The sequence below is a fragment of the Mus caroli genome, unplaced genomic scaffold (genome assembly GCF_978045245.1).
Source record: "Mus caroli unplaced genomic scaffold, Mus_caroli_1 scaffold_1, whole genome shotgun sequence".
NCBI classification, from domain to species: Eukaryota; Metazoa; Chordata; class Mammalia; order Rodentia; family Muridae; genus Mus; species Mus caroli.
The window spans coordinates 127,874,646-127,892,355 of NW_028227256.1; the positions used below are offsets into that span (position 1 = coordinate 127,874,646).

The 17,710-nt window shown below is 42.3% G+C and overlaps 1 protein-coding gene and 1 long non-coding RNA gene across 8 annotated transcripts in view; one reads left to right on the forward strand and one right to left on the reverse strand.

The window, feature by feature from the left end:
- Window positions 1-17,710, forward strand: part of LOC147006118 (uncharacterized) — a 99,973-nt gene that overhangs the window by 60,315 nt on the left and 21,948 nt on the right. The window lies entirely within an intron of this gene.
- The window catches only part of Srgap2 (SLIT-ROBO Rho GTPase activating protein 2), a 239,620-nt gene that overhangs the window by 49,382 nt on the left and 172,528 nt on the right, over window positions 1-17,710 (reverse strand). For all 7 annotated transcript variants that reach the window (XM_029477380.2, XM_021172064.3, XM_029477361.2 and 4 more), the window contains 5 exons: window positions 13,305-13,520; window positions 12,081-12,209; window positions 6,056-6,280; window positions 2,345-2,446; window positions 944-1,141 (listed from right to left, as the gene is read on the reverse strand). In XM_029477380.2, the coding sequence (XP_029333240.1) occupies window positions 944-1,141; window positions 2,345-2,446; window positions 6,056-6,280; window positions 12,081-12,209; window positions 13,305-13,520 (870 nt within the window). The remainder of the gene's footprint in view (window positions 1-943; window positions 1,142-2,344; window positions 2,447-6,055; window positions 6,281-12,080; window positions 12,210-13,304; window positions 13,521-17,710) is intronic.

A 17,710-nucleotide genomic window follows, 5' to 3' on the forward strand; every position in this document is an offset into this window, starting at 1 on the left:
CTTTCATTTGCTCAGTGTGGATTGTCAATGGCCATCTTACAACTGAAAAGTCAGTTTTTCTCTTCTTGGTCATCATAAGATAAGGAAATAAATTTTGGTACAGGCAAAAGTCAGACTTGGCAAGTTCAAAACAATTTAATTATTAAACAAAAGACCAGCTAATAGCTTTTTAAAAACTATTAACTAGCTGGGCGTGGTGGCGCACGCCTTTAATCCCAGCAAAGGCAGGTAGATTTCTAAGTTTAAAGCCAGCCTGGTCTACAAAGTGAGTTCCAGGACAGCCAGAGCTACACAGAGAAACCCTGTCTTGAAAAACCAACCAACCAACCAAACAAACAAAAAACTATTAACTTTTGTACACACAGACACAGATACATAGGTACACATAGATACACATCTACTTATCTAAAAGGAGATCTGAGAGAAATGAATAAAATATACTGCTCTAGAAGTCTCTACAAACACACCAAGTTGCTCATTTAAGTCTCTTTAACTTTCACCAATAATTAGAAAAAATAACTTCCTAATAATGGAACTTATATGATAATGTATCAAATCACTTAGGAGAGACTTTAAATTTCTTAAAACAATAGACATATTGGCAAAGATATTTGAATATAGTACTCAAAAGCCAATAAACTTAATTCCCTTGCCATGATCTCTTGTGAGTGAGAGGGCTTCTATACTAGCTGGTTAAAAGTTTCCCTGATCTTTTCTTAGTGATTTATTTACTTAGGAGCATCCCTTTCTTTGAGGGCCCCAGAAGACACAGAACTTGTAGATGCTTTGCTTTAAGAGTAGAGGTGGTGTCCAAGTATGCCAGGCTCAAAGCTTGTGCATTTAAAGCTTGCTTTTCTGACAGTTGGCGAAAACTCTTGATTCCAAAGCTCCTGTGGGCGTCAGTGTCTACTGATGTTCTTATAAGGCCAAAGAGTGCCCTTACCGTGAAATAAAACTGTTCCGTCTCTTGCTGGTTAGCTCTCCTCTTAGCAATGCTGGGCTTGCTCATGAATGTTTCAGAGACAGTTGATTTGACAGACTCCATGGAATTGCTATACTGGAAGCAGTCAGATACATCAAAATCCTCAACAGTCACAATGTCTTGAATGGTCTGCAGGGTGGCCTCCATTGTCTTTTTCACCTATAACCATAATGGCCAAAATAATCATGAGAACCAGGCTATAAAATAGCAGGTGATAGAGCAACTAGGAGGAGCTTGAGAGGAGGAATGTCTCTCTTCTCAAGAGAGGGGTAGGAAGGAAGGATGCCAGCAGATTACAGCTGCATTTCTCACTGTACAGTACTGAGTGATTGAGTGATGAACATCACAGGAACCCAGTTTCAGCACACTGCTCTCTCCAGCAAACACCTAAACTCCACTCTTTCTCTGGTGTGTACCTTTTAAGTAATGTTTACTTTCTTCAAAGAGACTTATTGTATATTTTGCCTGCATGTGAGTGTGTCATGCCTGGTTCCTGTGGAGGCCAGAAGAGGGGGTTGGAGCTGCTGGAATTAAAGGTAGGGATGGCTGTGAGCCACCATGCAGGTGCTGAAGCCAACCCTGCGTCTTCTGCAAGAGCAACCAGCGTTTTTAACCTATTTCTTTATTATAATGGAAGTGCAAAGGAAAACAGAATAACATAATTGCAAAACAATATTTCCAACATACTGGAGCTGATTAAAATATGTGATAGATCTTGTCCTTCAATGTTCCTGGCACTGTTTCGTGACCTTCAATCAATGAATGGGTTTGCTTTCCTATTTGCAAACTAAGTGACCCAACCCTACTTCTTAGTAAAACTAAGACTTACTAAAATACAAGAAAGAAGCCATCTGAGCTCAATAGAAACCTGGATTACCTTTTTAAACTGGATTGTTCTTAAACTTTAAAAAATTGCCTTTTTAAACTGGATATTAAAAGAAAATATTCTGTGTTTAGGAAAAAAAAAGTCACCCTCCTGTAAGAGGAGAGAGATGTCTGAAGTATCAAAGTCAAAAGGTTTCTTTTTGAAAATGCTGGAAAAAGCCAGTCATGAGTGGGTCATTTCAGAGACTTGATATTGTTCCCACAGTGGCCAAGTGCCACTTTGATTAAATGTGTAGTGGGGAGGGGCATTTTGTAAAAGCCCAAAATAGAGCACAACCTTTGGCAATGTACGAACAACTTCCTGAATTTCAAGGGCAGGATGTAGCAGCAGGGAAAGCACTAGCCTCCATTTGGCCAGGAAATCTCTGCAATAGTCTGGACATTCTCTGCATGCTCCTTCTACTTGCCCCTGATGGACAGCCATAAGTAGTTCAACAAGGAAACAGTGGCTCCGAGCTTCCTAGGAAGGAAACACACCTCTTCATTCTCAATCTTCAAAGTGGATAAGCGAGACTGCAGCTGCTGGCATCTCTGCACCAGCTCACTCTGGACAGGCTGCTGGGCACAGAGTTGAGAGGCCTGTCAGAAGAAGCAACAGAAGGTCAGGAAGAGGACATATATCTTTTGAGGACTCCAGAATTCTCACTACTGTTCAAAACAATTTACATTGTATTGCATCCCAACTACTGGAAGGCTTGCAGTTTCTATGTGAAAAAAAAAAAAAATTCCGAAGACGATGGCATGTGAACTTCTAGACCAAAGGATATGTGAAAGGGGAGGAGAATCTATTTGGAAAGACTGTTTCTCTCTTTGTAACTCAAAGGCAGGCAGGTGGTTGGCAGGGTAGGTCTAGCAGCAGCTGCAGATTCAGGGAATTCTGAGGAGGCGAGACAAGAGTGTTTCAAGAAGCCCTTGGTTCAGAAACCCAACACTTTGGCACAGTGAAGTTCCTGCCAAAGGTCCAAGTGGTCACCTCTCTGGCTCTTCCCTCCTCCCACTTCATACACTAGAGTTAAAAAGCAGGAGAGAAGTGGGCCAAGAAGCTAACTTGCTGCTGCTGGCAGCATGTATGTTTATAAATCTGGGCCATGCACGAGAGCTTTGAGTCAATGGGAAAGAGTTTATGTGAATATGGGAGCAAGTTCATCAGCTCAAGTTAGAGAGCCCCAGATGGCATGAGATCTGACAGGAGGAACTTGATATCTTTTAAATAGCCGTCATTGTATCCCACTAGGTGTGAGATCCCCTGTACCCCATCCCCAAATAACCAACTTTATCGTCTGTGAAGGAACAGCTGACATAGTCTATAGATAAAGGTAAGGCTATGGCATGAGGCAATCTGATCTCCCGGATGACGGATGACAGGCAGAAGGCTAGGAAGTGAAGGATAGGACCCATGTGGAGGAAGTGCCTGTCACTTTATTATCAAGTGTCCTTTAGCTCTTACCAGAAGAGACATCTGGATAGAATTTGGCTCTGTTACCCTCAGCAAAGACTGAGTATATTCATATATTTGTAAACCACTCTCTTACTCAAAAAAATAAAACTTCTTTTCAAATGGAGGAGACTGGAAATTGACCTTTTTCCCCTTTGATATTTAAGATTCCAACTGATTTGATCTCTTCTTCAGCTGAGAGGCTTGTTCAAGATTTGGAGCTGATTTCACTATGGCTTTTAGAAGTAGACATAATGGAGAAAGCTTGTTGGCCAGATGGGTTACTGCCAAGAATGAAAATTCTGTTTCTGGCCCTGATGTCACCAGTTGTGCATCCAGTGCCCTCAAACCTCTGGGTGCACCAAGAGTTGAAACAGGCACCAAGTCCTAGTGCATCCAAGAGCAGCTGACATCTGTCATATCTGCAGCCCGAGAACACCAGTGTAGCCAATTCCAGAGCTTCCATTAAAATGCTACCTGAACTTTGGCCCCATTTAAAGGACTTCCAGGCAGCTCCTTTCTTCTGCCTACAAATATCCCACAATGAGGCAGAAAGCCTGTTAGCAGGATGCAAGAATAACTTGACATCTCATCTCTAAGCCAGAATGGGAAATTCTGGCCCCTTTTCTGGCCAAGCCACGAATCAGCTGTATCACATACTGGGCAAAAGAATGAACTATTATTTTTTAAAGTCACCCTGGCCTAGAATGGAAGAATTAGAGGAAAAAAAATCGTCTCCAATCCTGTTTCTTTAAGGAGCAGCAAAGCTGCTGATGCATGTTTTGTCAGTGATCTCTAGCCAGGATGCAAGGTAATGCACTCCATCTGTGCTTTAGAGTATGGAAATGTGGTTCTGACTGGGCAAGGAGGGGGACTGAGTACCCATCATTTGGATTCCCATTTATGGAGACATGCTGTTTGGCTCAGAAGAGAACTCAGATAACACCAGAAAATCAACCAATGCATTCAGATAGTCCCAAGTTCCACTTATTCAGGGGAAGGAATCTCAATGGCAGCTGGAGAATGGGCTTAGAAGACAACTGTGAACAGAAATCAAAGCAGGTGAGGAATGGGGCTTCCTGGAGGCTGGTGATGCCCCCTTCTAACTGTAACATGATGCTGTCTTAGTTTTCCATTGGTCTAGATGCTGACTTCTACTCAGCCACAGCAATGGAAACAAACTGTAATGGGTTAGGTTTTCCCCAAGAAGAAAAGGAGAGAAACCACTTCATATTTTATATGTAAAACAGAGAAGTACCACTCCACTGTGGTCAGTCTATGACAGTAAACTGTCTGATTAGCATACTATTGATTATCAGGCTAGAGCAAGGTTTCTAAAGAGTCTAGATTCTAATCCAGGCAAGTACTATTCCTGGCAAGAGCACCTTGCAGATTTGTGGTGTCCTCTCATCTACTCCTTGTGGTCTCACTAACTACTGTGGGGAGCTGAGGAAGCTTTTGAGAGAGTCTAAAAGAGTGGATGAAGTCCTGAATGAATGTGTATTGTTGACAAGGGCATGGTCATGTCAAGGACCAATGCCATACTCTCCATCCAAACTAGCAGAACCTACCCGACCCCAGCTTTTCTGTACATGTGTCTGCTTTTCTTCATTCCCTGGTCACCCCAGTCAGGTCTCTAGGACACAGCTACTTGAGACAGGGTGGGGTATTCTCTGGGAGAACCATCCACTCTACAGCTCAGGACAGCTGGATTAGATGGAACATGAACCTAGGCTCAAGGATAAACACATCAGTTAAAATCAAAGAGATATACTACAGGGTCTGAAAGAATAGAACAGTTTATCTGACAGGAAATACCCTCTCCTTCAGATGTAATCAAACTATATACAACTCTAGTGTGGGGTATTGGGCTATACACAGTCTGGTTTCCAGTCGAGTTGAGGTCTGAACCCTGGGACCCGGTGGTGATAATTCACCTATATGGGACGGAAGGAGTTCTCTCATATCTCCTGGACTCAAGGCTCCTGTCGAAGTTACCGTCCCCTCAGACCCCACAGGAGACGCATGGTTAGTAGTCTCATAGGCAATGTCTCAGTCTCAAGCTTCTGACCTTCAGGCTAAACTCCTCCCCAGTTACCTAGCAACAGTAAAGATAACAGCATACCATAATAGCGGCTGTTTGGCCCCTCCTCACTCTCTTGCTCTTACTCCCCTTATTCTTACTCTCTCCTTCTCCTCTCCTCTCCTCTCCTCTCCTCTCCTCTCCTCTCCTCTCCTCTCCTCTCCTCTCCTCTCCTCTCCTCTCCTCTCCTTTCTCTCTCTTCTTCTTCCTCTCTAGCCTTTCTTCTCTCTCTCTCCATTTCCCCCTTCTCTCCTCTTGGCCATGGCCGGTCTCTCTCTCTCTCTTTTACCTTCTCTCCTTTCTCCCTGCCTTTCTACAATGAAACTCTAAAACCATCGACTGTCTCTGTTCATCAAGGCCTGCTGTGCTTACTCTCACCTGTGTGGGAACCTTTCTCCCTCTACCCTCTCCCCTGCCCCCTCCCCGGCAGGGGCTGCCCCTTGTTCATCCCCAGTCGAGTGGGGCCAGTGGGTTAGATGCTCACCCGGGGCCAAGTGGAAAGCGTCTGGCATCCCTCCCACATCTGCCTGCCCAAAGCATAGGAGGAACTCTGGCCAGACATGGGCTATCCTCCCTCCCTCCTCTTTTCCCCACACCCCCTTTTAGTTCCCACACTCTAGTACATTCAAGTCCCTTTGGGGGAAAGGTACAATATAGGGAATGGCCTTACCATATCTCCCATGTGGGGCTGGAATTCAAATTTCATAGGGGGGCAGAAAACATTGTTGTACATCTCCATGAGCCGTTGCTTGTCACTGGTGGCATCTAGGTTTTCTACTGCATTTTCAATAGCATCCAGACCTTCATGTTTTGACTGTTCCAGATTTAATTCAGCAGATAGGAAAGTGCGTAGAGCCCGGTTCAGGCTAGCATGGTAGCCTAGGTCACAACATTGCTGTGGGAAGGAGAAGGCACATAAGCATACCACAGACATCTCAAGGTCTGACAAGAAGGGAAGTGGTCTTGGGGTAGATCTGACCATATCAAGGTGACTGACTGACTGTAACAGGAAGGAAGTTGAGATTATAATGTCAAGACCTGGGTAAGATTCCTTAGTTCTTGCTCCCTAGTTCACTGGTTAGCACACCATGCAGGGTACTAAGGTGGTTAGACAGAAGAAGATTTGTAAAAAACACTGATAAGAGTTAACAAAATGATGTTTCATAAAAACGAGAATGGCCACAAGTTAGAGAATTCCATTCTGTTTTCTGGTTTGTCTGGGGGATGCCATAACAACAAAATTCAACAATAATAATAATACTGCCTGCCATGATTCCCTGAGGGTGCGTGTGGTTAGAAGTCACTACATAGCAAGCTTTCCAGGCCAATGGAGCAGCCAGGAGTCAAAAATCTGGAGTGCTGTATCAGCAGTAAATTCACATATACTCAACTCTAGGTAGGTGGGAGAAGGAGAGAACAGAAGGTTGGTTGAGTCATGACATTAACTTTCAGTGATCTTGGACAAGCCTGAGCTGAAGAAAGCTAAACCACAAAGTCCTAAATATAAGTGTTACTGGGAAGATTCTTATCATGCTTTTGATTTTCAACAACAAAAATGAAAAGAAGAAAATAAAAGAGGCAATTGTAGGGGTTGGGGAATGTAGGTCAACTGGAAAGGGGTATGTCTAGCATGCATGGAGGCTCAGGTTTGATTCCCCCAACACTGCAGAAACGGACTGTGGGGAAGCAGACCGGTAATCTCAGGCACTCAGGAGGGAAAAGTAAGAGGCTCAGAAGTTCAAGGTCAACCTCAGCTGCATAATCAATTCAAAGCCAGCCTCTGTTTTTAAACAAACAACAAAAACCAGGGCTAAAGGAATAGCCCAATTAGTAAAGTCCTTGTGGTGCAAATATAAGGAATTAACGGTTGATCACAAGCCTATGGGTCAGGTGTCTGTAATCCTAGCACTTAGAGGTCGAGAAAGGGGCTTGATGGTTAGCTGGCTAAAATGAACTTTTGAGAATCCTGTCTGAAAAAACAAGTTCAGGGCTTGAGAGATTGATGTGGTTAAGAGTTCTTATTCCCCTTGCAAAAGACCTGCGTTTGGCTCCTTGCACCCATGCCTGAAGCTCATAACCACTTGTAACTCCAGATCCGGGAAATCTAACACTCTCTTCTGGACTTGCATGGGGCACCTGTACTCTTGTGCATATTCATTTTACACACACACACACACACGGAAACAAAACAAAACAAAATAGTAGAGGCAGAATCAAGCAACCCTGGAAAAGCTACTCCTATCCCATCCTCACACCTGTGTCCTCGACAGTTCAATGAACAAATGTGACCAGTCCAGTGGTTTTCAAGCTGTAGATCACAGCTCTAAGTTCAATGTCAGCGCCCAGGTTATCCCTCAGAAGGGGATAGGAGGTGACCCAGTTAGGAGGTCTTGGAGCCTTTTTATATTTACTTCAACGAAAACAACTCTGCTCATTTTTCCATTCAATAAACTGGGATTCTATGTGCGATCTGGTTTGAAGAATAAGTTCTTAAGAAAAAGTCTAGGAAAAAAACCCCTTTGGATTAAATGTAATCCCCAATGCTCTTTTCAGCAAAGGCATTCTGTAATACTCTGACAATATTCCCTACCCCTCCAATAAAGACCCCGAGATCCAAATTCCATGGCCATCAATTATCACCTCTATTATTTACACAGCTTTGATGTCCAGAGCCTGAGAGGAAATGTCAGAGAAAAATCTCTGGATAGAGTAAGGCCATCTGCCTGATTGTAATTTCACTGCATAAATAAGCATCAAATTAATTTCCTCAGCCTTTCCCTCTCATCACGATCACGTCAGGAACAGCCTCTATTGGGGAAGAAAAAACATGTGACAGGCTGCCTCCTTCCAGGCATCTGACACAAAGCTTGCAATGGAGTGCACATTGAGCTGAGCTCTGGATTCAGTGCCAACAGACTCTGGCAGGTGCCTGGCTTCAGCGGGGTAACAGCAGTGACAGCATAACTGTAGCCAGAGGATAGGAAAACACTAAATTCAGTCGGAAGAAGAGCAAACAGAATCTAGACAAAGGCGGCTGATTGGGAGGTTGCACGTGCAGGGTCCCTTCCTCCTCTAGGAGATGCTGTTAAACTAATTGATCATTCTCCCTTTAAACCTGTAAATCTTCTTGCCTATCTAAGATGTCCTCCAGTTCTTAAGATGAGCTCTATACTTATCAGTGTAGTAAACAAAGGTAACACTGCCAACAGAGTGTGTGGGAGACAGACGAATTTGGGACAGGCAGGGTGCTCCTCAGAAATCTTTATATATTTTTGAAACTTTACTTTCTTCTATCTCTATCTTAATCCATACCTTATTTTATAACAGTGTGGTCTGTCAGAGAATATGGTTTTTAGCATGCTCCTATTGAAGTGCCAAAAATACTTATCTCTACTTAAGCTAAAATTCACCTTCAGGTTGTACTTGTAAAGAATGCTACTGTTTGTTAAGGATGTCCACTACATGCTAGACAGTGAACAGTTACGTATATTCTACATCTTAATCCTCATAATCACCCCCACCCCCACCCCCCAAAGTCTATATTATCTTAGTTTTCCACACAAGGAAGAAAAAAGCTCAATGAAGTTAGCAAATTTAAATGGGCAAACAAACACATAAAACACCTAAACTGTAATTTGCGTCCAGTCTATCTACTCAGCATCACGTCCCTTCATGCCCCCAGTTAACCTCTGCTGAATTCCAGTGCCACACTCTCTGCAGAGGACAGAGTGTTGAAAAAGTATAGGCCTCTAACCTAGAAAGCTAGTTTATCCCTCTGGCCTGAAAAAGGGGAAAATACCAGCTTTGTTGCTGGTTATGTGCTAAATAGACAATACACTTCACACATATCTGGTACTGTGTAGACTTGAAGCTAACACCAATCACAAGCATCCTCCAATCTACTGACCTCTACCCTTCAGCTCCTCACATTTCTTTTCCTGAAATATTACCCTTTACTTTCACCTGCTGGAATTGGACTCACTCTTTAAGATCCATATTAAATTCTCAGCCTCTGGGAAGCCAACCAGCCCTGCATTCCTGGTCCCACTTGAACTCAACTGCATTCATCCTCATATGACCCCCAACACACGCGGTCATTCCGAGGCCTGCAATTTCATATCACCCCACCCAGAATGCAAGTATCTTAGAGTTTTCCAGTATCTTATTCCTGTTTACAATTTTTCCTAGTAGGTCTTATTCACATAAAACATTCAATAAAGTTGACTGATGGATACCACAGGCAAATACTCAAGATTTTCAGGAAATCATCTAGTGGGCTGAGTGCTGACCCATATGTTCTACTGCATAGTCTAAGAACATCAGGGAGCTTTCCTTAGTGGGAACAATACCTCTATCACCCTTCTTAGCTTCTCTGTGCCAATGAGTCAGGGTCAAACATACAATGTGCCCTCCAGTTCTGCCATGCTTTCAGCTAACCCAGGAGACATGGACAGGGCCTTGCCCATCTACATATTTGTAGGGGGAAAACTCAGCCTTCAGAAAAGAAGCCGTATCTGGCAGGGTTAACTGAGATTTGAGTATTTCCCATGAGAATTCCAACAGGTAGAGAGAACATACAATTTTGTTTATACAAGAAATAAATGCTATACAAATACTATAAAATGCTACACAAATACTATAAAAACTTGGGAGAAATAAATTTTTAGAAAATATTGAATAACAGAACATCTCAATGTATGAGCTTTAAGTCCATAGCTCATGATCCCCTTACTGGCTGAAATTCTTTCTCAGATAATCTAGAGAAAACCTAGAAACAAACAAAAAAAAAATGAGTGCTTCATATCACCCTTCAATTTCTTACAGGAGATAGACAAACAACTGTTCTCAATAAAACTCCATAATGGGAAAACCAAGTTCTTTCACATCCAGTTTCAGTGTATGTGGCATCACAGACTTTCTAGGTACACTCATGACACTCGGGCTACCCATAATGGCAATGCCCTGCACTTCACTTACTCATCTGCTCCGAGGCCAAGAGATAAGTATGCAGGTGAGGAAATTACACTCCAATGAGCCTACAGTCCTTAGAACTACCAAGTGAGATCAAAGATTGTAAGTCATATATATATATATATATATATATATATATATATATATATATATCTCTTTTCCGGAATTAAGCAATTTATTGAAATTGGTACAAATATTCTCTAGAGGCAAAAGGAAGAGGACAGGCTAGTAAAAGGGGTGTAACACCCTGTCTGGTCTAATTTTTTATCTTACTTGTTTTTACCAAATGTAAGATAAACAGCAGAAAGTGAGCATAGAAAGTGACTTCCTTGTGTTGAGAATGGGCCTCTACTAACAGTGTAGAAGAATGAAGGGACTGGTTTAGGGTTTTGACCTCACTGAAGGACAGTGTTCAGATTGGCATCAACAAGCAGAAAGAACAAAGAGGAGTCTGAACAGAGACCAGGGCTCCACTTACCAGCTGAGATGATGACATCGAAGGCCTTAGGAGGCCAAAACCTACTAAATCAAAACTCCCTGGCTGAAAGGATAACTGTCTGTATTTTAGAAAAGTTCCCTGATGTAGGCCAGATTTAAACAGTCCAGGTCTTTATTTTACTAGGAGCAGAGGGGCAGGAAATAAAGCAAAGTTTCAGAATAGTTCAGTAGCAAGCCCAAGATATGCTAACTACTAACATAATAGTGAATCTGAGCCCAGATCCCTACATGATGTAAAGCAGAGCAGGTGTGCTTGTGAAGAATCCGTGATAGAAAATCATGTGCAGTTTGGCTAGAGTCTTAGGCCATTGCCAAGAACCTGAGGCAAACAACAGGTCTCTGAAGGGATATTGCTGATGCCCTAGAGACTGGACTGCTGATGCTCAATCAGCTGGCTCCAGAGCCACTCTGGTGACTGGAAGAAGACATGAGGAAGGGTATTGGGTCAGATTGCAGTCTGTATGTGAGAGATATGTTAGGACAGGAATTGAGGAGAAGCTGTAAGAGATCAAAGCAAAAACTAACCCATAAAGTCAAAGACAAATGGCTGTGCCTGCTGCCTACAAAGCATACATGCATACTAAACCCCTCCTCTCTCTCATTTTTGTGCCACATAACAAAAGAGAACAGGGCAGATACCTGTAGCAGTTGGATACCTTCTAGTCAAGATCCTAGTTGCAGCACATTGCAAACCCAAACCTTAGGTAAGTATGTCTCTTAATTCCCTGGGTCACAAATGAAGACAGCATTGTGTATCTACAGGGGTGATGTGACAATGAATGAGGAGATCCCAAGAAACACGAACTGATTAATAAACGTAAGCAAGGCATTCTAACTCTTCTTGTCATTGCTTCTTTCTACAAGCTTCATTGTAAGAGACTATTTCTTGACAAACAGAACACAGAAGTCATGAACATGGGTTTAGGAATCAGAACTTGGTATAAATTTTGTTTCAGCCTTTTACTAACTCTGGGTAAATCACTAAACTCTGATTTATTAGTCAACAGCAATAGATGGTATTGCTTTGTTCTCATGGAGTGCTGTGAGGAGCAAATGATATAAGGTGTATAAGGTGCTCCACCTTTACAATGGATCATGGCTGCTATCTTCACATTGTTCTCAAAATGGCCAAGATGCCTGAATGCAGAAATGAGGAACATGTGACCATGTTTCTGAAACTAGGCAAGAGGTGGTCTCAGCCTTCCACCACAGCTTTAGGTACTTACATCGATAATATCAGACAGGTCATGGATATAGTACTTGAAGACAGATGCATTGGTTGCTTCCAAAGCCAATAAATACTCATTCCGGGCTTTAATGGCCTTCAGCTTATTCTCTGTGTACTTGGCTTGTCGCTAAAAAGAAAAATGCAAGTTCATGTTTAGTTTTTTTAATTAAAAAATGAAAAACATATACTTATTTTTTGACGTATACATGTGAAGCAGTGTGTATGTTCGTATGCACACATGCCTTTATGTCTCCGTGGATGTTGGAAGGTAACTTGCAGGAGTCATCTCTTCCTTCTACAATGTGGGCTCCTGGGTTTGGACTCAGGTTGCCAGGCTAAGTGGCAACCCTACCTGATGAGCCATCTTGATGACCTGTCACTGTTATGATTTTGGTTTAAAGAGAAGGCTTTTCTGGGAGAGATGAAGGCCAGAACATCAAGGCCTCCCTTTGCTGCCATCTCCTGTGTGTTCCTGCTTTCAAGTGGATCCCAACTCTGATGGAAGGGTTCAGATGTGCATGCTACAACAATCCTGTCTTCACACACTATTCTCCACCCTGTTGTTGGCCTTGAAGAGGTGCCTCTAAACTCTACCCCAGACCCTGGTATTGGAAGCCAAAATACAAGGTCTAAAGTCTGCCCTATTTCTCAAGTCAATAGGGCATTTCACTTGATTTGGAAAATGGAATGAGAAAAGTGACTACAGATTCCTGTCAATAAACTTGACATTAAAATCTTGAGAGTTTGGACTGCAGAGATGGCTCAGTGGTTAAGAGCACTGACTGCTCTTCCAGAGGTCCTGAGTATTCCCAGTCTGTAATGGGGATTCAATGACCTCTTCTGGTGTGTCAGAAGACAGCGATAGTGTAGTCAGATACTTGAAATAAATAAACAGATCGGTAAGAAAGAAAGAAAGAAAGAAAGAAAGAAAGAAAGAAAGAAAGAAAGGAAGGAAGGAAGGAAGAAAGAAAGAAAGAAAGAAAGAAAGAAAGAAAGAAAGAAAGAAAGAAAGGAAGAAAGAAAGGAAGAAAGAAAGAGAAAATCTGAGAGTTCACATTGTTAGGTTTTCCAATAGCCAGGATTCCTGGCAAGACACAGAAGGATTCTTTGGTTATTAGGAACGAAAGGAACTGCTTTATTCAGCTCTTCACAGCACCTATTATTATCAGTCTTGCCTTCCAAGCATCCCTTTCTGTCTCTACAGTTGCCAGAGCACTTATACCTTCTCCTTCATCTTCTCAATCTTCTTCACTGAGCTCCTCCGGACATGCTTCTCCTCAATGCGGACATTGGCTGTGGAGTCAGGGGAGCGAGGGGTCTGCCGGTCCTCTTGCTTTACTGATTTGCCAATTTGCTTCTCTTCTTGCTTCTCTGCTTCCTTCAGTTTGCTCTGAGCACTGATGCTGTCGGCATTGTACATGTGATATGTCTTCATGACCTGTAAGATATTTCCCCTAGAGGTCAAGCCAATGGATTCAACTTCATGTTACAGACTAACAAAACTCAGCAGGGCCTCTCCTACATGAAGTAATATTCACATCTTTCTAAGGGAAAATCCAGTAATGTCTGGTTCAGCACATGTATATTCAGGTCTACACCTAAGTATAGGACAGTTTATTGCAATGGTCCCATATTAATTTCATCACTTTTCAAAACCTTTTATTCATTATTATCTGTAAGCATGACTCTTATACTGACTCAGTGATTTCTATTGCTTAGTCACTTCATGGTACTAAGTAGATAAGAAATAAGAACACCTCTCTTAGACCCTAAGGGTCTGCTTTATCTTCATTAGATACCTAATGTTTCTGACAGAAATATCAATGCCACTTACAATTTACTGAGTACTTAATATATTTTTGGCTTTGTGCCAAGTTAACCCCCCCCCACCCCCACCCCCATACACTTGTTAATTTCATTCATGTAACAATTCTATACCCTAGACAATGAAGGCTGTAGACCTGCTCAAACTCAGATAAGAGGCTGGGAAAGAAGACAATTTGTATCAAGTGTAACTGGAATTGGTCACAAGCAGGAAGAAACATAAAAGGAGAAACACAGGGTAAGGTGTGGTGGTGCGTGCCTTTAATTCCTGCAGTCTGGAAGTAGTGCAAGAAGATCTCAATGAGTTCAAGGCCAGCCTGATCTACAAAGTGATCCCAGGATAGCCAGGGCTATATACAGAGATTTTGTCTTTAAAAACTGGGGTGGGGATGGGGGAGTGGGGGTGGTGAGCAAGGAACATACTTTTTCAAAAGAGCTACTGTCTAGGAATTGAACACTTTTTCTTAGCAAGAAGGCCAGGAAGATAGAGTCTCAGCTCATTTCTAGTCGTCTGAAATATATTACATCCAGCTAAACAGGGGCCAACTCTACTCTGCAGGAAGTTCCTGTTTTCACATAGGCAGCTTTCAGATTCTATGTGGGATTCAAATACTTCATAACAAATCAAGCAATTGGAAATTCACAAGTGCTGAAATTTTGATGTCATGAGGTTTCTTTGAAGAGGAGGAGCAGAAAGCCTAGGAGTGGGGAGTATTTGTGAGTGGCTGACAACAGAGAAAAGTACTGACTCAATATTACTAACAATCTCTCGCATTCAGTGCACACGCCACTCAAAGTCTTACAACTAGTAGATGGCAGGCAGAATTCAAACTTACATCTACCTAACTCCAAAGTCTACATCTTATCCACTAATGGACAGTGACTATCCGCTACATAGGACTGAAGCTGGACTACCTGGGAGGAAAGATAAAGGACAGGCAAGGAAATCCTGAAAAAAGACGCTGATCTCATTTAGAAATGAAACTGATCAAATGAGAGCAGCATCTCATTTAGGGGCTGTTTTAGACTCCAGATAACAATTGGCAATGTCTAGAACTTAGAAGTTGATAGTAGGTAGAGACAGGGAGACATGGAGAGTCCATAACAAAAACATGTGTGTTTTAGAATTTCAGTGGTGCTGAGGCTGGGAAAACCTGGTACCTTGTGGGTATGCCGAGGTTCACCTGGAGTTGGAAGAGGAATACAGAGGTACAGTACAGCCTCAATTATGTCACATTTTAGATTGAGAGAAATTTAAATATTCACCTCACAGTGAACCTGGCATAATTTCCTGGAAGCTTCACCTTCCACTTACTCTGTGTACCAACAATCAATGGTATTAACAAAGCTTTTCTAGGACACCTGACCAGATCATTACTTGTCCAGGTTAAGAAGTTAGAAAGGCACCTGCCCTGCTAGCTGAAGAAGGGCAGACAAGGGGATCTTTTTCTCTTTTTTTTCACTTGAATGAGACAAAGGAATTCAAGCATTAGAGTAAAGCATTATAAAACAGTGAATTTTTATTTTATGAAGTACAGGCTAAAGAGGAAACATGGCAAATGAACATGGGAGATCAAAGCACTCAAATGTAGTAAACCAGCAACTTGCCCTTAAAGAATACAAAGAAGCCTCTCATGAAAAGAAATTAAAATTTTCATAGTCAGGAACTGTTGTATATGCTTCACTTCCAAAATATGAGTAAGCAGTCAGGTGTGGTGGTGGACACCTTTAATCCCAGAACTCAGGAGACAGAGGCAGGTGGATCTCTGAGTTTGAAGCCAGCCTGGCCTATAGAGAGAATCTAGGATAGCCAGGGTTATACAGAGAAATTCTGCCTCAAACCATATGTATGTATGTATGTATGTATGTATGTATGTATGTATGCATGCATGTATATTTACATAGAATGATTTTCAGACATTTGAGGAGGTTTCCAATGTTTTCTAAAATTTGTAAGACCCAAATAGGCAACTCAGAGGAAACAGTATATATATTAAAAAAAAAAGACTGAAAACAGTTTATCAGTAAGAGCCCAAGAGAGATGGAGAATGGGAAAGATATAGCAATATCTTTAAGTAAGAACTCAATGAAGGGAGTTGGGGAGAAGATAGGTGAAAAACCCAAGACTTCCTGGCAACTGGCAATTAAGATTCCATTCTTGTACCTCTTCAAGAAGCATGAACCATGCCCTCCTACCACAGACTTGTAAAAGAGTTTGCACCTTATTTTCATTTGCTGCACCCCCACTCCATATTAAAACCAAATGTCCTGAGTTTAGCACTAACTCTTTTTTTTTATATATTTTTTTAATTACATCTTTTCCTCAATTACATTTCCAATGCTATCCCAAAAGTCCCCCATACCCTCCCCCCCCACTTCCCTACCCACCCATTCCCATTTTTTTGGCCCTGGCGTTCCCCTGTACTGGGTGGAACAACATTATGAACTAACTAGCACTAACTCTTATTTGTCTTTATATGGCTAGTGCCTAATGCCAGGGTCAAATAGACAAACAATATCAGGGGACTATTAGCTGACATTGATTCAAGGGAACAGGTGCTGAATTTCAATTTGAAACAGCCCTGCAACCAGCTGCTGCACCAAGTCAAGGAGACATATTCAGAGATAATACAGAAGCATAAAGCCTCTGGAGTAAAGATAGCCCCAGAGAGTCTCACTATTTCTCTCCCCCGCCCTCTCTCTCATGTTACTGTTTCTTTGACTCTTCATGGCCAATCCATGTGGCTTCCCTGCCTCCATATATACTCTTTCCTGTAGGGGCTTCCTGGGTTTTCCAGACACTGCCTCTCTGTACAATTGAGGCAGACAATCAATCCAAGAGTTCTTTAGGAAGTACTGCACTCTGACTTCAAAGGCATTCCTACAACATCAGAAAGAAAATGAAAACCACTTTACTATGGCTTACAAGCTAGCCAGATCATTGTGATGGAGAGGGGGATAATGGACCAGCATACATATGTGCAAGAATCACTGGGATTGCTCTCTGGGAGAACAGCTGTGGGAAACTCCCCCTGGCACATAATGCTAACTCAGGGAAATCAAAACCCCTTCAGGCAGAAGAAGAAGGTGCAGAGGAATAGCTGGGGTTCTGGATCTCTTGTTTAAAGGCATCTTTATTTAGAGCTACCTGGGCTCTGCCCCTTGGCTCATCAAAGTTTAAAAGTACTTAGATGATCAACCCTTGGGTAATTGGTTCCCTCAAAAGAAGTATTCATGGGTGTTAGGGGCAACTGCAAGAAGACCACTGAAAAATACAGTGGTCTTCATCTCTTCTTTCAATGACCCACAAATCACACATGATTTCTTTCTTTTTTTTCTTTTCTTTTCGTTCTTTCTCCCCCTGCCCCCCTAGACAGGGTTTCTCTGTGTAGCCCTGGCTGTCTTGGAACTCACTCTGTAGACCAGGCTGGCCTCAAACTCAGAAATCTGCCTGGCTCTGCCTCTCAAGTGCTGGGATTAAAGGTGTGCACCACCACTGCCTGGCGACATATGATTTCTATTGCTGACAGGATCAGTGAAAGCAGAAGTCCTTTCCTGTTTTCTTAAATAGACAAATAGGGAAATGCTCTTTAGAAGAAACTCTCCCTATTTCTTCCTAATGCCCAAAGAGTATATATATGGCAAATAGCTTTCCAAAGCTAGCAGCACATGGTAGTATCAAGTTCCTGCTTGAGGAAACCACTATCTCATGTAGGGTGACTAACATCCTGCTTTCCTCAAGACTACCAATTCAGCACTAAAAATATGTCCTAGGAAACTGTTTAAGAGAAGGTTTCACTGTGT